This window comes from Mytilus californianus, unplaced genomic scaffold, assembly GCF_021869535.1.
Source record: "Mytilus californianus isolate M0D057914Y unplaced genomic scaffold, xbMytCali1.0.p SCAF_5, whole genome shotgun sequence".
In the NCBI taxonomy this organism is placed as follows: Eukaryota; Metazoa; Mollusca; class Bivalvia; order Mytilida; family Mytilidae; genus Mytilus; species Mytilus californianus.
Window position 1 is genome coordinate 117,732,886 of NW_026262701.1, and position 20,812 is coordinate 117,753,697.

General features: G+C 32.2%; 1 protein-coding gene across 2 annotated transcripts in view; it reads right to left on the minus strand.

Moving 5' to 3' along the window:
• Positions 1-5,034, minus strand: part of LOC127700822 (ras-related protein Ral-B-like) — a 53,026-nt gene extending 47,992 nt beyond the window's left edge. The window contains exon 1 of one of the 2 annotated variants that reach the window (XM_052204503.1): positions 4,214-5,034. In XM_052204503.1, coding sequence (XP_052060463.1) covers positions 4,214-4,721 — 508 coding nt within the window. In that variant the 5' untranslated portion in view covers positions 4,722-5,034. The remainder of the gene's footprint in view (positions 1-4,213) is intronic. The other variant, XM_052204502.1, reaches the window with a different exon arrangement.
• Positions 5,035-20,812: the final 15,778 nt, after the last annotated feature.

The window sequence follows — 20,812 nt, forward strand, 5'->3', positions numbered from 1 at the left end:
TTGTGGTCATTGCATATTTCTATTTATTTAAAGGTTTGTGGTCATTACATATTTTCATTTAAAGGTTTGTGGTCATTACATATTTTTATTTAAAGGTTTGTGGTCATTACATATTTTTATTTAAAGGTTTGTGGTCATTGCATATTTCTATTTAAAGGTTTGTGGTCATTGCATATTTCTATTTATTTAAAGGTTTGTGGTCATTACATATTTTTATTTAAAGGTTTGTGGTCATTACATATTTTTATTTAAAGGTTTGTGGTCATTACATATTTCTATTTAAAGGTTTGTGGTCATTGCATATTTCTATTTAAAGGTTTGTGGTCATTGCATATTTCTATTTATTTAAAGGTTTGTGGTCATTGCATATTTTTATTTAAAGGTTTGTGGTCATTGCATATTTCTATTTAAAGGTTTGTGGTCATTGCATATTTTTATTTAAAGATTTGTGGTCATTACATATTTTTATTTAAAGGTTTGTGGTCATTGCATATTTCTATTTATTTAAAGGTTTGTGGTCATTACATATTTTTATTTAAAGGTTTGTGGTCATTACATATTTTTATTTAAAGTTTGTGGTCATTGCATATTTCTATTTAAAGGTTTGTGGTCATTACATATTTCTATTTAAAGGTTTGTGGTCATTGCATATTTCTATTTATTTAAAGGTTTGTGGTCATTACATATTTTTATTTAAAGATTTGTGGTCATTACATATTTCTATTTAAAGGTTTGTGGTCATTGCATATTTCTATTTATTTAAAGGTTTGTGGTCATTACATATTTTTATTTAAAGGTTTGTGGTCATTGCATATTTCTATTTATTTAAAGGTTTGTGGTCATTACATATTTTTATTTAAAGGTTTGTGGTCATTACATATTTTTATTTAAAGGTTTGTGGCCACTGTAATGACCATCATGGTAAAGAAAAACAATACAACCTATACTCGTTTTATGTAACATTAAATCGAATTGGTGTGTTGTTACCAGAGTGCTTTGTCAGACATTTTCTCCAGAGTACTTAATCTTTCATTTGTAAAATACTCAGTAAGATGCATCTCATGTTCAACTTTGAATTTGCGCATTAAATTGTTTAAATAACAAATAATCTTGGAAATATTACCTCCCAGTGGAAAAGTAGGTACAGGATATAATTATACTGGACAAATATTGACATTCTTATTTGTTAGGACGTGACGTTTAGCAGTGTTTATCGAGATTAAGGGAACAATAAAAAAAAATCAACTTCCGCATACTGTGCAAGGTTCCAGATAATAACCAACGCACTGAAAAAGAAATCATGAGTGTGCATTAGATAACAAAAGAAAAATACTTTTATAGTTGCACTTCGCCATTTCATAATCTGAGGCATTCTGGTAAGTTTTTTTAAAAGCGTACACCAAATCAATGATTTGTTAACGACGTTGTTAACAAATCATTGATCATTTTGACCTTAAAAAGGTGTAGTCTATCTACAGACATCAGTAGCCTGTCAACATTGTGGATGTGAGTAAGTACCCTGCTGTCGGCAAGACTCCGATCTTAATTGGCACGCTTTCGAAAGTCGGTGGTTCTCTATTTGTGTCACTGGTCTCATTATTTTAAGGACCTCGGTGGCCGAGTAGTCAGAGTAGTCAAACTACTTTTTCCCTAGCATGTCAACACACTGGGTTGTGAGTTCGAATCCCGCACGTGGCAGGTGCGTTCGACTCAAATCTTAATTGACTAAGATTGTAAGTTTTCCTACCGAAGGTCGATGGTTCTCTACTAGCACTCCGGCTTTGTCCGCCAATAAAAAAACTGACCGCCACGAAACAGCCAATCAATAGTGCTGAAAGTGGAATAAAAGACCAATCAATCAATCCTTATTTTTAAATTACAAGAAATAAGACTGTCCTTAAAAATGCTGTTTTTTTATCATTTTCTTGGTTTTTGATAAATTCTCTTCACGCGTGCGTCCATCAGATATTTGCATGACATTTCCTGACGCATAGTCGTCAATGTTCTTTATTTGTCGGCAAAAGAAAGAAAAAATATTATGAATGCAAACCAAATATAATCAAGATACTTTAAAGACAACCTCAAAGCATAAATGTAAGTTGAATGTGGGAATAAAAGAAACTGCCCTAATATAAAAATTATAGATTAATAATTCTGCCTAAAAAAGAATCTTGAAGTTGCACAGCCGTGAGAAATTCTATCCTGAACAAATAATCCTTAACTATACAAATTGCAAATGCCAAATATATCATTTTTGGAAGTAGGAACACAAGGAAAATATTTTTATTTGAAAATAAGAAACTAGCAAAACTTGTTAAATAGTAAATCGTCACATGTTAAACATAGTCATTATCTGACCATTACCAACGTACTTCCAGCTTTTGACACCACTGCTTAAATGTTAATTTAGACTTCTACATTTGGGATCGAAATTTAAAGCATAAAATTAGTGGCAAATACATATTTCATACAAGTTATAAAAAAAACCAGGACAATTGACCCGGGAGATCAGTCGGATCAAATTGACTGCGTATTGTTTAAGATCTAACATTAAGCCGTACAATGGACCAACAGCAGACACTTCTCAGTACTAGTTTAAAGAAGTCAAAAATTAGTTTTTATATTCAATTAGGAAAACCAAAGGTACTCCAATAACAAGTTTATTTGATACGCAGTTTTTTAAGTAATACAAATTTTAAATTGTAGGTACACAATTTTCTTAGTATTAATTGTATAAAATGGGATATCAACAATAATCAGTATATTTATGATCTATCAGGAGGAAATTCTAAGTATTAACAAAACTCTGTATGACTGAACGCAATTAGCGTCTACAAAACCTATTCTATATTCTTATAGAGTTCTAGGTCGAAACGGCTGCTGGTGGATTACTAGTCCCCAAGAATATCATCACACCAGTGCTTAAACTGCCATGATTTATAAAAAGTAAAATAACAAAAAGGAAATCCAAGGAAAATTCTAAATGGAAAAATCAAAAGCTCAAACACATCAAACGAATGAAAAACAAATGTCATATTCCTGACTTGTTACAGGCATTTCTATATGTAGAAAATGGTTGATTAAACCTGGTTTTATAGCTAGCTAATTTAAAACCTCTCACTTGTATGACAGTCGCATAGTTCTAGTATTCCATTATATTGACAACAATGTGTGAGCAAAAGAAACAGACGTAATAGGTACAAAATGTCAAAAATTGGGGTACAGCATTAATACCTATAATGGTTTACTTTTACAAATTGTGACATGGATGGAGAGTTGTCTCATTGGCACTCATACCATTTCTTCTTTCTTAAATTCTCGGTTGATAAATTTAAGGATTATTATATAAAAAGTAAGGCTCCAACTCCCTCCGGGAAAGTTTACATAATTTTTAGGTCCTTTTTAGGTCATATAGCTAAACAAGTATTCAAGAATTTATACATAATTGGTTTTCAAATTTTTGTGGTTGAGCGTTCCTGATGAAAGTAAATCCATAAAGTGCATTGGACGCACACAATAGTGTTATTTTCTTCATCTACAAGATATTAGAAATGATAACTTTATAGAGGAGGCATGTTGTCAAAAATAGTATTATAATAAATATTGATATTTTATTATGCTACATGTTTGTATTGTTTTCTGTCTATCGTTTTGTTATTTATTTGTTTTTCTTTAGTAACAATCCTATTGTTTGGATTTTAAACTAATAAAATTCTTATTCTTATTCTTACAGGTATTGAATGAAACGAATGTGGAATATTACTTCTTTTCAATTTAAAGACAAAAAGGATAAGAAAACAATATTTTTTGTATAAATATACGTGAAAACTATCGATATTAAATGTGCTTATACATGTAATATAACGTGTTTTAACCCATTTTTTTCTGTTTTAAACAATAAGTTTTCTCTTTTGTAACTTAATCAATATCATATGGATTTAACTTACACATCTACCTTTGAACTTCCAATACAGCTTGTTCTTGTCTTTTTAATTGTTTTCGCTTAGTTTTAATTTGTTTTCCTTTAATCATTAAAATTTAAAAAAACAATTTCATAATTTCTACACACTTAGATTCAATGCATAACACGGTTGAAACTTTCAAAATTGGACAGTCATACTTAAACAATATATATTTATAGTAATGAAATCTACAGTTGAGGGTTTCAAAAGTTAAAAAATGTAAACAATTTTGAAAACAATAATTGACTTACTACTTGTATTGTCAGTGGGTCCTATGTATTCTGACGTCATAAACTGATCGGTCAATGAAGATTTACCTACTCCAGCTGGACCTAACATTACTACACGATACACTGGGTTAAAACTTTTAAGCGTTACAGTAACTTGTTGATTATTGTTTCCAGCATTGTTAAGATTATCCTCACGTGATTTATTAGCAAGTGTGAGCAGTCTTTCTTTCTGCGTTTTTCTCTTGAAACTATCCCCTCTATTCACTAAAGCACCCTTCGAAGTTGTTTTAAATGATCGGACACGACGTAAACTTTCATCGTAATCCTTGTCCTTGGCTAAATCTGTGTACGACGACGACAACTGTGTTTTATTGACCGAGGGCATACTGTTTCTCCTCTTTCTTTCATAAGCGAAACTTTCTTCAGACTCCCTAAAACTTTGTCTACCTTTAACTGAACGTGATCTGTGATGATGGTGTACCCCCGCAGTACTCGGAGACAAGTATCTCCCGGTTTCCTCTCCCGACATTGTTGCTTAAATTAACTCCTAAGGACATTAATCACAATTAATTTCTACAACTTGTCACCAATCATTAATAGCTTGTTGTCTCTTTTCTCATTATCGTTTTTAAAACCATATAAAGATTTGCAACATCCAACATAACGTGTTATACACTATTGACTGTTCGATCTGTCCACGTGACCACAGATAATTGTACAACCTTTTGTGGCTCTTGGCCATGTCATTCTTACTGCTGATGATGAATTAAGAGGACACTTCCATTTAAGAAAATTACTCGATAAAATGGCAATAATGGGAGATGAAACTTAGTACAATTCTTGTAATTAAATGGGGCTTTTCAGGGTTAAACTTGCGATATATTCACTGGTGATCATTGTTGAAACGTTGAAAACATCCCTTTCGTTTTATTTATATTAAATCGATCTGTTATCGTGTAGTCAATTAATATAAGAACGGTGTTAAGTATTGGTTTTACATAAGTATTATTAACGAACACTGCATAGATTTAAGGAAAATGTTGGAAAACTGATTACATGGTCATTTGGGAAAACATATTAATCACTATTCTTTCTTTGAACTTTGAAATATTAATTCACATTCCATCTGCTGTCATTTGATAACAACAATTATTAAAATCCCTAGTATTAGTGTCATCATCAATAGGTTATACATAATGTATATTGTCACTGGATGAGAAAATAGTTGCTTGATCTATATAGTTAAAGTTATAACAAGTGAGTAAAGGAGACAAATAGCTCTTAAAAGAGGTATAGGGAAAGTTTTCCTTTATTGATTTGATATAGGATAATTTCTTTGAATATTAACTACAATTCAAACGTTCCAGTAACATTTTGTTTGATTTCTAAACATCAAGAGAATTGCATCAGAGGTTATGATAACATCTTGTAATTTTGTAATTTTTCTTAACATGCGATCAAATTATAAATACTCAAAAGAGCTCGGGATCAACGTTTGATAGATTTTGTAAAAAAAAAATAGTTTTCTCACAAAATAAAAAAAAAAGAATATTTGGTTTGAAAAGTCCCTTTTGTTATTTTTTTCCCTATGAATGATCTTTAAAATGCAGATTTATTCCTTTTGGTTCTGTATATCCTAACGAGCAAAATTTAACTAAAACATATACATGATGAATTACCAATTTGCCATGAAATAGATTCACTTTCGTGGTCAAAATCCTAAAGTTTAAGAGACAAAGTTTAGGTATATAATTTGAACATATAAGATTTAAGACTGTATTCTTCAAAGTTTTTCAACAATTAAATATAATCATAACTACCAAATCAAAATGTTTTTCAGAGCTATACATGGCTGTTAAAGTCAAATTTGCAGAAATCTTTCAAAATGGAAATTTTAAGACATGGTTAAGCATTTCAAAAAAAGTAAAATAACAAAAATACCGAACTTAAAGGAAAATTCAAAACGGAATGTCCTTTTTCAAATGGCAAAATCAAAAGCTCAATCACACCAAACGAACGGAAAGCAACTGTCATATTCCTGACTTGGTACAGGCCTTTCCTTTTGCAGAAAATGGTGGATTAATTTCGTTATATTATCAGTAACGCGAAATATTGTTTTAACTGAATAAAGTACACAAAGGAAGCTGTAATACTGTCAACTGTTCCAACTATTGAAAGACTTTTTGGAGAAAATAAACCTTCTGTGAAACAAATTCAAGGGAAAATTTTGCCCTACATGTGTAGAACATTCTATACTTATTGCCTTCTTTAAAAGTAAATTGTAGGACAAAAAAATATTATCTTATAACCGTTTATAGGTATATGTATACATTTTTCTATGAGGGATTAACATAAAACAAACATATATTTCTGAATAATTAATATCTTTTGCTAAGCGGTTGGTTGCATACTGCGCGTTATGACCGATTTTGTAAAATTTAGACCAATTATCTTTGAAAAAATAATAGGAACCGTTGACTGTTTAACTCTTTAATACTCAAATTCCACCACGTTTTGTCAATTTTCCTGACAAAAATTGACAAAACGTGGTGGAATTTGAGTATTAAGAGGGAAACATGCCATATAATTTGAATTTTTAAATGCCGTGCGTATTTTAGCATCATTTGAATTGGTTTTTGGTTAGAAAATGACTTTGGTGATATTTGTACTTTAAGGTTTGTACTTTTAACAGTCTTCAATATGGATAGCTATGGGTTAACTTCGTCCTTACTAGAATTAAAGATTGATCTGACACTCTTACCAGGCATATGATCTGAGTTGAACTGGAAGTGTTAACAGTTACTGTGCTATATATGAGCCCATTAGGTGGCTGCATGTATATAGTGATAAATAACAAATACATGTAAGTCATCATCGATAAGAAAAGATGAATTTGCACTTTAATAAACATTAAATAAAATGTTTTTCGTTCATTATTTTGTACATAAATTAGGCAGTTAGTTTTCTCGTTTGAATTGTTTTACATTTGTCATTTCGGGGCCTTTTACATCTGACTATGCGGTATGGGTTTTGCTCATTGTTGAAGACCGTATGGTGACCTGTAGCTGTTAACTTCTGTGTGATTTGTTCTCTGGTGGAGAGTTGTCTCGTCTCATTGGCAATCATACCGCATCTTCGTATTTTTATGTTATACATGTAACATCCATGATCATTTGCCAAAGACATTTATATAACGGCCAATAAAATCGTGATGTTGACCTTCAAACTTTTGGACGCGCTCATGACACTAACTATTCAGCATATGATTCTTAATGGTAAAGTTGGTATTCATTCCTTCGAAAATATTTAGGACGCCATCATGATTTGGTTGATCATTCTGAAATATCTCGATGATAGAAGACAGCTGATATATATGTTTCACTTGTCGTAGCTATAATTCCATCCTCCTTTCCTAGGTTGTGACATCACAGAATACGACTTGTTACCGGAAGTTAACTCCCCATGAATTACACAACGGGTGACAGTAGTTGAGGAGGAACTACTTACTCATCCAGAGAACCAGAATGCACTTCCGGTCTTTTTGTGCGGTTCGTGTTGCTAAATCTGTAGGTGTTTTTGGTGGACTGTCTATTTGTCGTTTTCCTTTGGTCATGGTGTGGTATGTTTTCCTAGACATAAAGAAAAACAGATAAGGCCATTATTTACTTTTTAAAAAATGTCGAATACTTATATTTTTAAAATGATTTTAAATGTTCCTCCATCTTGCATCTTGTTCATTCAAGAACAAATATGTTTCTAAAGATAATATGACATTTGTATGATAAAAAAAGAAACACTCCATTGGATTTCAAACAAATATTGACCTTAGGGAATTTGTATTATTGCAACTGTCACAACAAGATATAACATAAGAAAAGGGATATGAATAAAAGAATGATTATTTCTTATCACGCTAAATAACTTCGCGTTCAAGACAATGCACCGTTGGAATATTTATTCACAAATGAAGAAGAAAGAATAGAATCAGATCTATCAAACGCGTGTCAGGAGATGGCATTACTGCAATCCCTGTCAGAAATTTTAACGAATATACTTGATGTGGTATAAAATCATTTGTTTGGTTCTTATAATGTAGCAATGTGGACGAGAGAAAAAACAGGATTATTCATGTCTAGAAAGAGGTAGAACCATTACAACAGTTCTGAAATGTGGCGAGCAAGGAGGGAGAAAGGGGCTGACAATTCGGATAGAATTGTAGAAAATCATTTTGTCTTTCAATTGGTCAAGTTTCATTTCTTCTTATACAACCCTCCACGATACATCAATCCTACATGCAGATGAACACGACTGTATCATCTTTTATAATTTACACACAACTTTGACTTTGATAATTTCAAACCAGCAACAATTGTGAAAAGTTATTACGCGTGATAAATATAATTTCGTGATATAGCTGTGATTTCACTTGATACTGACTATAGTCACTATAAAGTAACCTGTCTTGTTGACACGTTATCAACTCATTTAGATTAGAAATTTTAAAAAAAACCTAGACAAATAAGTGTGTTATTCTTTCAAAGATCAATGGGATATATAAAAAAAAAGACCAATCGTTCGTTATTCACGTCACTGCTTCAAAAGTCATTCTTAAAATTCCATTGTCAAATATCCTTTGTTTACAGTCCCCCCAAATCACAAATCCTCAATCATCTATATTTGTTTTTAGAGAAAATAACCTTAAATGTTCTTGTTATCCATACCATTTTTGAAATATTCTTTAAATGTGAAATGTTTCCAGTTTAAATTATACTAAAACGTAAAACAGTTTCAAATTGTAATTTGATAATTGGAAAGAAAAGACAGTAACATAAACAACTTAATCACAAAGTGCTGATTACAACAACAACAACAACAACAACAACAACAATACTTTTTTTTAAGAGGGTTACACAGTTAGCTATATATTTAATCTTTTCTGAGGCCCTCATCATAGAAAAGTATAAACAAAAATGCAAACATATACATGGCATACATTAGTATAAAAGTCAAGTATGATGATAATGTTCAATACAACTTGATAAAAATGTTATGAAAAAATAAACATGATGAAATAATCAGTATTCAATATTTTTTTCAACAGGTTGATTTCAATAAATGATCTGTTATTTTGTATTTGAAAGAATTAACATTTGTAATATTTCTTTACGATATTGGCAAATTATTCCACAAGAATGGTCCAGAATACATAAAAGATTGCTTGAACAATTCTATTTTTGGTTAAGGGAGTATGAGGTTTCCTTGAACAGCATTTCTCAATGGGTATGGATGTCTGTCTGAAACATAATGAAACTTGCTAGTAAGATATGATGGGGCATCATTTTTGATGCACTTAAATGTCATCACAAACTTGTGATATTTTATTCTCTGTTCAACTGTCATAACAATAAACTATATTAGTTAATCTTGTTGCTAAACATAATAGGTGCGCTAAATTCATAACAAAACGAACGCTATAGATTTATTCAGGAAGATCTAGAGATGGCGAATATTTGCCACATTTTGATTAACTACTCATTTAATAATCCTGAAGAGACCAGATTATCATTATATCATCAGACTCAAATATCAATTGACTAACATAATTTCAAAAGGTTTCGAAATTCCAGGGGCCAAATATAAATGGCTCTTACCAACCCACCTCCTTTAAGATATTATTTTGAAACCTCCGGCGTCTCAGGAAATTATAGGCAAAATTCCAAAGTTTACCGATGTCCAAATCTTGTAAGCTACCATTTGATTTTTATGGGGAGGGGGGTGCTAGGATGAAATTTGAAAAAAAGGCAGGACAGGAGTTTTGAGTAAAAAAAAAGGCAGGATGAGCAACTTGGCAAAAAAAAGGCAGGATGACAATTTATGTAAAAGAGTCAGGATAAACTAATAAAAAAAAAAGCCAGGACCGAATAAAGTAAAAAATAAAAAAAGCAGGACAGAGATTAAAACTAAAAAAAAAATGCAGGACAAAATTTTTCATCCTAGCCACCCCCCGCCCTCCCTATAAAAAATCAAATGGTAGCTCCCTAAATCTGTTTAGAATAAACAAATCAAGATGAACACAAAGCATGAGGGAAAACATCAAATTGAGCGAGAGCGGGTTCTCGATAGGGTAAACGTATCCTGCTATGCATACATCAACCGTCATGCGATTCCATCTGTCAAAATGTCGTAATATGGAATAGGACAGTCGGTTAATTTACAGATCTGACGGCTTTACTGGTATCTTAAGATCTAAGACCGCTTGTGAGTTGAGACACAGACACATCGCATCGATCCTAGCCCCCCCCATAAAAATCAAATGGTAGCTCCCTAAATCTGTTTAGAATATACAAAGCATGAGGGAAAACATCAAATTGAGCGAGAACGGGTTCTCGATAGGGTAAACGTATCCTGCTATGCATACATCAACCGTCATGCGATTCCATCTGTCAAAATGTCGTGATATGGAATAGGACAGTCGGTTAATTTACAGATCTGACGGCTTTTCTGGTATCTTAAGATCTACGACCGCTTGTGAGTTGAGACACAGACACATCGCATCGATCGGTCATCTGTTTCGTGACGGGGCCGTAAAATAACGATAACGGTACCAATTTTATTGTACCAGATGCGCATTTAGACAATCAATGTATCTTCAGTGATGCTCGAGGTTAAAATATTTGAAATCTAAAAATTAATTCAAACGATGAAGAGATGATAAAATCAAAAGGGGACCATCTTGTGTACTGTCGATTTCAGTCGTTCTTCCTCATAACCCTGTTGCAGCAGTTCTACGTGAAGAACACATCGCTGTTACAATGTAATGAAATCCGTATAATGTGAACATGTTCGCGCGAAAAGTATCATCTGGGTTTCTTCGTCTGATTATATTTCTTCTAGAATGGAGAAATACAATGAAATTAAGATTATAATATAAAATTGGGGTTGATGAAACTAAATATTTTTTTGTTTTTAAATATAAATTAAACAAGTCCGATGTTTATAACACTCTGCTGTTTTTATTGCAATAGGCACAGAGGAAACTTACTCTACATTAACAAAACAGAATAAAACCGATTGAATCTAAGATATTATAATAAAATAGCTGAAAAAGAACAATTTTCCCTAAAGGATAAACACATTACGGTTTGACAAAACTCAACCACTGACGAGGTACAGACAACACAAAAACGCATCACATATACACAATTACAACAAAAATAAATAATACTGTGTCACAGAAAACTTCATACTAGATCGGCGCTGTAAGATCTAAAATGCGGTTACATTTTCATATCTATTAAAAATGGAGACATGTTTAGCCATCAAGTTTAAAAGCTATACCTAATTTTGCCTGACTATAAGATAAGACCGCCAACAACATTCGTACGAAATGACAAACAGGCCGCCATGAGTGATGACGGTTTTGGAGCAAACTTTCAGAACACAATATAGTGAAGTGCAAATAAGTATGACATATAAGAACTCTTTACCTAATGATTCATTGAATGATTGCTGGTGCTTTAAACGCCACTTTCAACACTATTGGCCATATCGTAGTGGTCAGTTTTTATTGGTAGAGGAAGCTAGAGTGCCCGGATAGAACCACCGACCTTCGGCAGGAAAATTGATAATCAGAGTCAATAAAGATTGTGGTCGAGCGCACGTGCGGGATTTTAACTCCTAGTCTCAGTGTTGACAGGGTATTGATACAGAAGATGAACTACTTTGACCTTTTGGTCACCGAGTGCACCTGCTCATTATAAGTAGCTTCAGCTACTGTGTTAGAGGTGTGCGTTCGTTTTTTTTTTTGTGATTATTGTCAATGTTGATATAGAAATACATGTTTTTTTATGTTAGGAAATGACTGTTTAATCCAATCTGCCCAATGCACATGTTAGCGAATAATCCGCTCATCACTTATTATCTTCTTGTCCCCTGTAAATGTCAAGTTACTTTCCATGATCAACATTACATTTTTTTACTACGAATTTCTCCATTTTACTCTCGTGCGTCAATTAGAGTTGACTTGATTTCTGACCTAAATTCATTCATAAACAATTATATGTCTAATATGATTACTGTTCCAGAAAGGCGATTCGGACGCACGTAATTTATAAAGTGTTCTTTAACAATTGAAACAAATCAAATTTCTAAATAGGCATTGCTTTCGGATATGAAACTCATTTTTAGCTTCTTTTTTCATAGTTGTCCAATAAACCATATTGATACAAGCTATTTTTTTTTGGATTGATTTAATGTAGGGTTTTAAGAGTATAATTTTTATAATGCATAACTTAGCGATAGGGTACTACCCTTTTTCCCTAAAAATTCAGTTATCTTGTTGCTTATTATTGTCTAGTTCCTTTTAAGACTGATTAGTCAAGTCCTTTCCAACTGATTTTTACAGTTTTTCTTTTGTTGTGTTGTTACACCACTGTCCAAAGTTAGCTTAAGGGTCGAGCAAACATGTTTAACCCCGCCTCCTGTTTATGCCCAAGACAGGAGCCTGTTATCCAGTGGTTGTCATTAGTTGTTGTCTGCCTTTTTCTCCGACTATTGTTGCAATATAAATCAAGCCGTTGGTTTTTTTCTTTTGGGTTGTTTCACTTTTTTTTTTAGACGGTAAAATAAAAATGTTATCTAGTAGAAATTCGAGGGCAGCTATCGTATCAAAGCAGGTCCAATTGACATAGTTCTTTTGTTTGTTGTTACTGAAAAAAATGACCTAAAAGAGTTTGAACATACATTCGCATTCTGACTTTTTAAATGCCCATTTAATTAAGAGTGTGAGTTTTTTATTAATAAGATTGTGAGACAAAGTGTTATATAGGGTAGAAAAAATAAAACTTTAAACAGATTCGAAATAACCAAGATAAGCATGTAATTTATCAAGTACTTCCAACTAATTTTTGAAACTCCAAAAGTAATTAATTCCACTATTTTCAAAGGCCTTATTTGAACAATTTATTACCAGGTTTTTGATTGTACCAAGTGTACTAGTAAGTAGAATAGACAGTTTAGTAGTGGAATAATGGCTTGAAGACGAAATATTGGTTTTGATTATTGCTGAAGGTCGTACAGTGACCTGTAATTGTTAACATTATTGTCCTTTGGTCTCTAATGGATAGATCCTTTTTAGGCAATCATCTTATTTTCATATTCACCAAAATATTTAATATACATTAATAACATGCGATATATAATTCTATTTTAGTTTGATATTTTATAGTCATGTGGGATTTCGGAACACTTAAGTTGTCGATGGCGACAGACAAAAAATCAAATGAAAACGAATCAAACTGTCATCTGTGAAACGAGGAAAAGCTTTGACCTTATCTTTAAGAATAGATTTCGTCTCTTGGTAAATTACATAATAAATAACAATTGCCAATATAAGAACTGTCAAATCACCAAATATAACCTGTGATTTGAGTGCAGTTATTGATATAGACAAAACAACGAAGAAAATAGTGTTCTAACTTGAACCAGTCGAGCTTTAGGATATAGAAATAAGAAGATGTGGTATGAGTGCCAATGAGACAACTCTCCATCAAAGTCACAATGTGTAAAAAGTAAACAATTACACTAATTATCCCTTGCCATTAATATAGACAGATCATTAAACGATGGAAATGGACATAGAGGCTATATCCTAACTTATTTAAATTAATAATCTTCTTCCATGCATATTAGCCATAATAGCATTATCCAATTTCATGAACTCTAGCCTTGGTCAAATTTTATAGAATGCCGGATGATGTTAGATTGCATCTATATGAATACATGCAACATATATTTTAAGCCATTACCTCTTGTTATGAATATATAGTTTTGCGATTTTTAAAAGATTTCGAAATTGTTAGCACCTCTTCCTGCAGGAACTACAGACTCAAAGGCTTGTATCTTAAATCTGCCGATTATTCTTAAAATAAAAAGGATATGTGGTATGATTGCCAATAAGACAACTATCCACCGAGTTCAAATAAAATTGATGTTAGCAATTATATGTCACCGTACGGCCTTCAATAATGAAAAAAACATAATCCTAATCTTAATCCTCATTTATAACAATACCATTTACGAAAATAAAAAAAATATGAAAGACATGAGCCAACGAAACCTTCTGAATTGCAGTCTCTTGACTTGGAACAGGCACATTTCCGGGCCTTTTTATAGCTGACTATGCGGTATGAGTTTTGCTCATTGTTGAAGGCCGTACGGTGACCTAAAGTTGTTAATTTCTGTGTCATTTGGTCTCTTGTGGAGAGTTGTCTCATTGGCAATCATACAACATCTTCTTATTTTTTTATTATTTATACATAGAGAATGTGGCGGGGATAAACATGTTTGTGGGCGCTTAATCCTCCCCTCACCTGGGACAGTGGTGTAAAAGTACAAAATGAGAACAACTGTAAAAATCCGTTACAAATGGCTTAACACGGTAGATCTGTACGAAGCACAAGAACAACTAACATAGAAACAACAGACACAAAGCACCGATATAAGAAAACTCCTAGTAACTGAAAGCTAGTTTGAAGCCAATTACAACAAATAAATAAATCTTGTTCTCCTAGACTAAAGTATCAATCAGTACACATCCGAAGGATTTAGTGTAAACATGTCATATATATTTCGAGAAACGCACGACCTTGTGCAATGCCAAAATAAAAGGAAACAGTATCAAGGATGTAGGATCATATAAGTACTCATAACTGTACATGTATAGCAATATATCTCATAACTGTACATGTATAGCAATATATCCCATCACTGTACATGTATAGCAATATATCTCATAACTGTACATATATAGCAATATATCTCATAACTGTACATGTATAGTAATATATCTCATAACTGTACATATATAGCAATATATCCCATAACTGTACATGTATAGCAATATATCTCATAACTGTACATGTATAGCAATATATCCCATCACTGTACATGTGTAACAATATATCTCATAACTGTACATGTATAGCAATATATCTCATAACTGTACATGTATAGCAATATATATCATAACTGTACATGTATAGCAATATATATTTAGTTATGTTTTGATTTTTGATTTTTTTTTATTCAACTGTTTAAATTTTAAAATCAACCATCTGAGTTATTTGTCTGTGAAAAGTTGTTCCGATCGGCCAAACCTGTTCATGGGTTTTTCTTATTTATATTTATAATGAATAGCTATAAATGGTAATGGCAGCCATTAGTGTCATCTAATAATACAATATTAAATAGACCATCAAAAGGAATAATTCTCCGATTTGATCCTCCGAGGTTGTATAGCTACTGTATTAAAATTATCCTATAAGGTGTTTTACCTTTATTGGTTTTTTTTATTAAAAACGGCGACCATTTTGGCGGGTGAACGGCACTTCTGGATTCAAAGACACCCGTGAGATAATGCGTTAATAGTTTGGTAAGTTTTGTATCAGAATAGAATTTTCTGCTATTAGGTCTAATGTAAGTGTGTAAACTTTCAATAACAATTAAATATTCATTAATTGAAGTACTAATATATGCTATATTCTTATGGTATCAATTATAGTATTTCTATAACCAAACTTATGAGTTACAAGTATCAGAAAAAAAACAATTAATTTGCTTGTTATTTGTTTACCCTTATCCCTGCAAAGGAGTAGGTTCGATAAGGCCTTAAAAAGGCCCCTATTTCTAGCTACACATTCAAATAAGGGTTTATTGACCAATATCACAATGAATTATATTAAACAATTATAGCCTTTGTATGGGGTCGATACGAGGTTATATCGACCTAAGAGAAGCATATTGACTGAGGACGAAGTCCGAGGTCGATGTGCTTCTCTAGGTCGATATAACTTCGTATCGACCTCAACCAGAGGCTACAAGTCCAAAAGCGGCACAGAATCAGTGGTATAAAATATAATAAAAAACATGATACCGACGTAAGTAAGCACGACAAGTGTTTCACGAATGACCTTCACCGGAACACATGACACCAAAATCTAGTGAAGCCAAATATTTAAAACATCTAAGAGCGCTGACACCAAAATGGATCAGAACAGAACAGTAAACAATCGGCTATTATCAGGTTAGTCTGAAGTTTACAATATATGTATGAGAACGTTTGACTGAAACCTACCATTAATTGTAAAGAGTAATGTATCTTAAACTAGGTCCTATAATATCTCCTTGTATTCCGTTTGTTCACCATAACTACCGTTTACCGTTAAAGCCTCTATTTTACAAAAATGTCGGACCTGTATCCTGATTTTTGCTTGCATTTGAGATTGAACATTTTAAAATCACTGTATTATTAAAAAAAGAGTACTTTGCAGACATCCGTTGATGTTTGAATTGTAGGATTGTTCATATAATAATATTCACTGATATTTTAAGGTTAAAAGAAAGTTTGACATAGATTTCTAGTGTTTAAAGTGGTAGATGACCAGCGCTGAAAAGATGTATGTGTACGTTCACAGAATAAAGCACTGGGGCCACTTATTTAGTTGGTTCAAACATGCGCTCTTTATTTGCGGGAACGAAAATGATTTTTACTGATCAATTCTAAGAAGCCTAAAAGTGCCTTTCCTATGACGTCATAACTATATGTATGGTGGCATTTTGGACCAAAAAACCATAAGTTTTTTATTTTCTTCAACTTTTATATATTTATTTTGTTAATTTTGTTCCCCTTACAAGTCACATTTTCCAATCACGATGCTATTTGGTACTGCTTTGTTGGCTGTCAACGACATCTTAATTTAAAATTGTTTTAAGCAAATTTGTCTAGTATTTTCCCGTTTTTACTATTTCTATCGTTGATATTTATCTTCATTTCCCAAAGTAAACCTTCATCGGTAATCTGATTTTTCATTAATAAGACTGCTATATGAATGTTTCAACATCCATATAATGGTCAGTAATGGCATGGAACATTGTTATTCAAACAAACAATTTTGAATGAAAATTGCATTAGGATAGATCGATGAAATATATATGTTTTATTACAAGACATAATTATTTCCTATAATTGATTTAGATAGTCAGTGTCCGTTCAAGAGGATGTGAATGGACTTTATCGTCAAACGTCCATTTTTTGTACCGTTACTTTCGAATTGGCCTGAAATTTGAATCGTCATTTGTTCTGTCGTATTTTTGAGTTACCGTAAGCGTCAAACGACGAAATATGTTTACCGTTAATCGTAATGTGGGGTACCCTATGTGTGGGGTACCCTATGTGTGGGGTACCCTATTCCCACCCTCGTCAGTAAATTGTGTTATTCGATTCCATGATATATAATGCTTCCAAATTGTCATTTAATGATAAACATTTAGTACCCTATATGCTCGTTTATATGCATTGACCTTTGAATAAGTAGCAAATATGGTATATTAATGATTGTAATTTCTATAGCTCAAGGTTAAAACATCTCCCGGTGTCAAGAGAAACTACAGACTGGCATTTGCAACAGTTAGGAAAAAATAAAAGAATTATAAAATATGTTTAATCTAAACAAGCACAAATATTTTATTACGATGATCATGAGAAATTGCGCGGTTCATCAATTATTAAAGCTGTTCATTAGACGAAGTGCATTTTGTAGGTTAATTGACATTAATGAATCAAAGTCCTGAGATCGCTCCAAATTGTCATTAGATGTAAAATTTTGATATAATACTTTAAAAGAACAGGACAAATTATTATTATTATTTACGAAAGTGGCCATCGTTTGTGTGAGAAATTCACGAAAGTGGCCATCTTCTTTTTAGAAATTCATAAAGTGTAAATCTTGCCCAACATCTCAGGCCTCTATTTTAAGGGAAATAACTGTGTTGATTTACAATCTTCATATTGATATTTCATGCTATATCTAGGCACTGTTGTCATCAAACTTTTATGGTAAACCAATTCCTACAGCGGAAGCTTTATGGAAGTTAATTTTCAGCAATTTCCTTACAGTTTAATGGGAAAGTATACATAATTATGGATTAAGTAAAGGTTATGTCTGAGAAGCAGATTAGGGGACAATTAATGCAGTATATTTTAGTTGTAATTAAATCTTTATGGTAAACATTGTTTTAATTGGTATACGAATTCTTTCTTAAAATGTGTAAAGCATAGCAATATTGTTGTAACTTAGTGGATAGAAAATGAGTTCCTTTGTCCACCATTTTCTACACAAGGAAATACCTGTACCAAGTCAGGAATAAGATAGTTGTTTTCCTTTCGTTTGATGTGTTTGAGCTTTTGATTTTGTCATTTGATGAAGTACTTTCCGTTTTGAATTTTCCTTGGAGTTTGTTATTTTACTTTTAATTAGGAAGTTACTAGTTGATTGACTGTTAAGAAAAACAAATATACGTTTACAAAATGTTCTCCCTTGCTTTGTAACTGTGCAGTTCAATAGTTTCAAGGATAAACCGCTGAACAACCACAAAAATAAAGAGCCGATGGAACATTGATATATTTTACCTGAACAGTGAACGAAATCAATAATAAATTGTTCTTTACTACCAGAATAGTCATACTCATAAAACAAGCAACCAGTGCAAGCAACCGATATTATTATTATACAATTAATTATAGTCAAACTTTGCAAACAAAATTCCCAAACCCCTTGCCTAAACATCCGATCAAAGTGGGGGTATACATACTTACCAACAATTCTTAAGTATGTAAGGTCTCAGCTTGTCATTATATGTAAAAACAATTGTCAAAGTTCTATAACTGCCGAAAAATTGTCAATTCAAGATGGCTGTTTAGTAAGGTCTTTACTACGTACAATGAAAAACAATCTTACCAAGGCCTTTGAATGTGTATAGCGTTATCAAAATTGTATCATGCTGGAATAGGCCAAAAACGACATGAGTTCAATAACACTAAATGATAATAAGAATTATATTGGCTACAACAAGCACTGTTTTATTTTACACTTCAAAACCGATGAACCTTTTATCAACGTCATAGACAGTTTACTGCAGTAGCATGTCATGTTATGAATTGAAGGTTTCCTAATCAAAGAACCAGACTATCGAAGACAAGTTTGGGTTATTTCTTGCATGGTGCTTTGGATCAGTAAGTAGTTCCTATATACTCTCCTGTTTAAATATATGATAAAGCGTATAAATCATGGCAAAATCCGTATTACATGCCGTATCACCCTCGACCAATATCATCCATCGGGCCTAAAGGCCCTCGGGCTGATAGTGGTATCTCGGGATGATACGGCATGTGATACGGATTTTGCCATGTATTATTCTCTACGTATTTTACTTTTTAGAGTCGTTAGTTTACTGTAATAACACTCAGGAAAATAATGTTCTACCTAGCAAAAAAAAAAAAAAAAAAAAAAAAAAAAAAAAAAAAAAAAAAAAAAAAACAGACAGACAGACAGACATCCAAAAATCTGTCTTAAGACTTATTTATGTATATTCTTTTCAAAGTATATGTGTTTACAGCAAAATCATTAAGGATTGTAAAAAGTTGCATATCATCGTCATAGTACACCAATAACTTTCACCGTGCTAATTTGGTCTTTATAAAATAGAGAGATGAGGTATGATTGCCAATGGTACAGCTACCAACCAGTGTTTAAATAAAGTGGATATAAGCAATTATAGGCCACTGTACGGCCTTCAACAATACATTATAGTCGGCCATGTAGGAATATTTCACGTAACATTTCACAGATTTACAATAAAAAATAATCATTCTACACAACCAGACGACAGTTTGATACTACAGAAAACTATTCTCCCTTCTCTAGGTATTTGAGTTAAAAGCAAAGCAAAAAAAAAAAAAATAAGAACTACGCAAAATAAATTTCTTATCTCACCAGATTATTAAAATTCACAAGATCAAGTTAAGTCTGTGTTGTAAAGATGGTTTTACTATGAGGATTATCCTCTTTAACAAATGTCAGTATACAAGTTAAGACATGATAACTCATCTTAAAGTTTTTGAGCTTAAGAATGCGACACAAAACAGAAACAGATAGAGGAAGTTAAAAGGAATTTATTCCATGTTACGCCTTCACGATTTTCTGTATATTGATCACGAAGGAAGCTTTATTCTCATTAGAATTTTGTCTTCGAGGACAATTTTCATCCGAAAGCAAGATCTAATGATGCGTTCCTTGTCATTAACTCGGCCATTAAAACTTGTAAGCATGACATTGCAATTAAACTTTTTATAGATTCTACTGATATGCAGTATAAGATGTACTGTCCAACCAATCCCTAATACTATATACTATTGTTAACTATTTAACACATCAACAAAGGCTTGTGAATTGGTTAATCGGATGCTTACATTCAGATGTACAATACTTTACCATGAATGGCTGACGTAAAAGATCAAGGAAATAGATAATTGTATGATAAATGTAAATGGCATTTTTGCTATAGTGCTCCGTGCAATGATGATAGTTCACTATACATGTATCACAAATGAAACGAATGCTTTATGTCATTATGTACAATACTTTGCCATGAATGAGTTCGCAAAATTGCTGACGTAAAATGATCAAAGATTTAGATAATTGTATGATAAATGTAAATGCTATTTTTCCTACAGTCTGTTACTTAACAGTGCTCCATGCAACGATGGTATTTAACTATATCAAA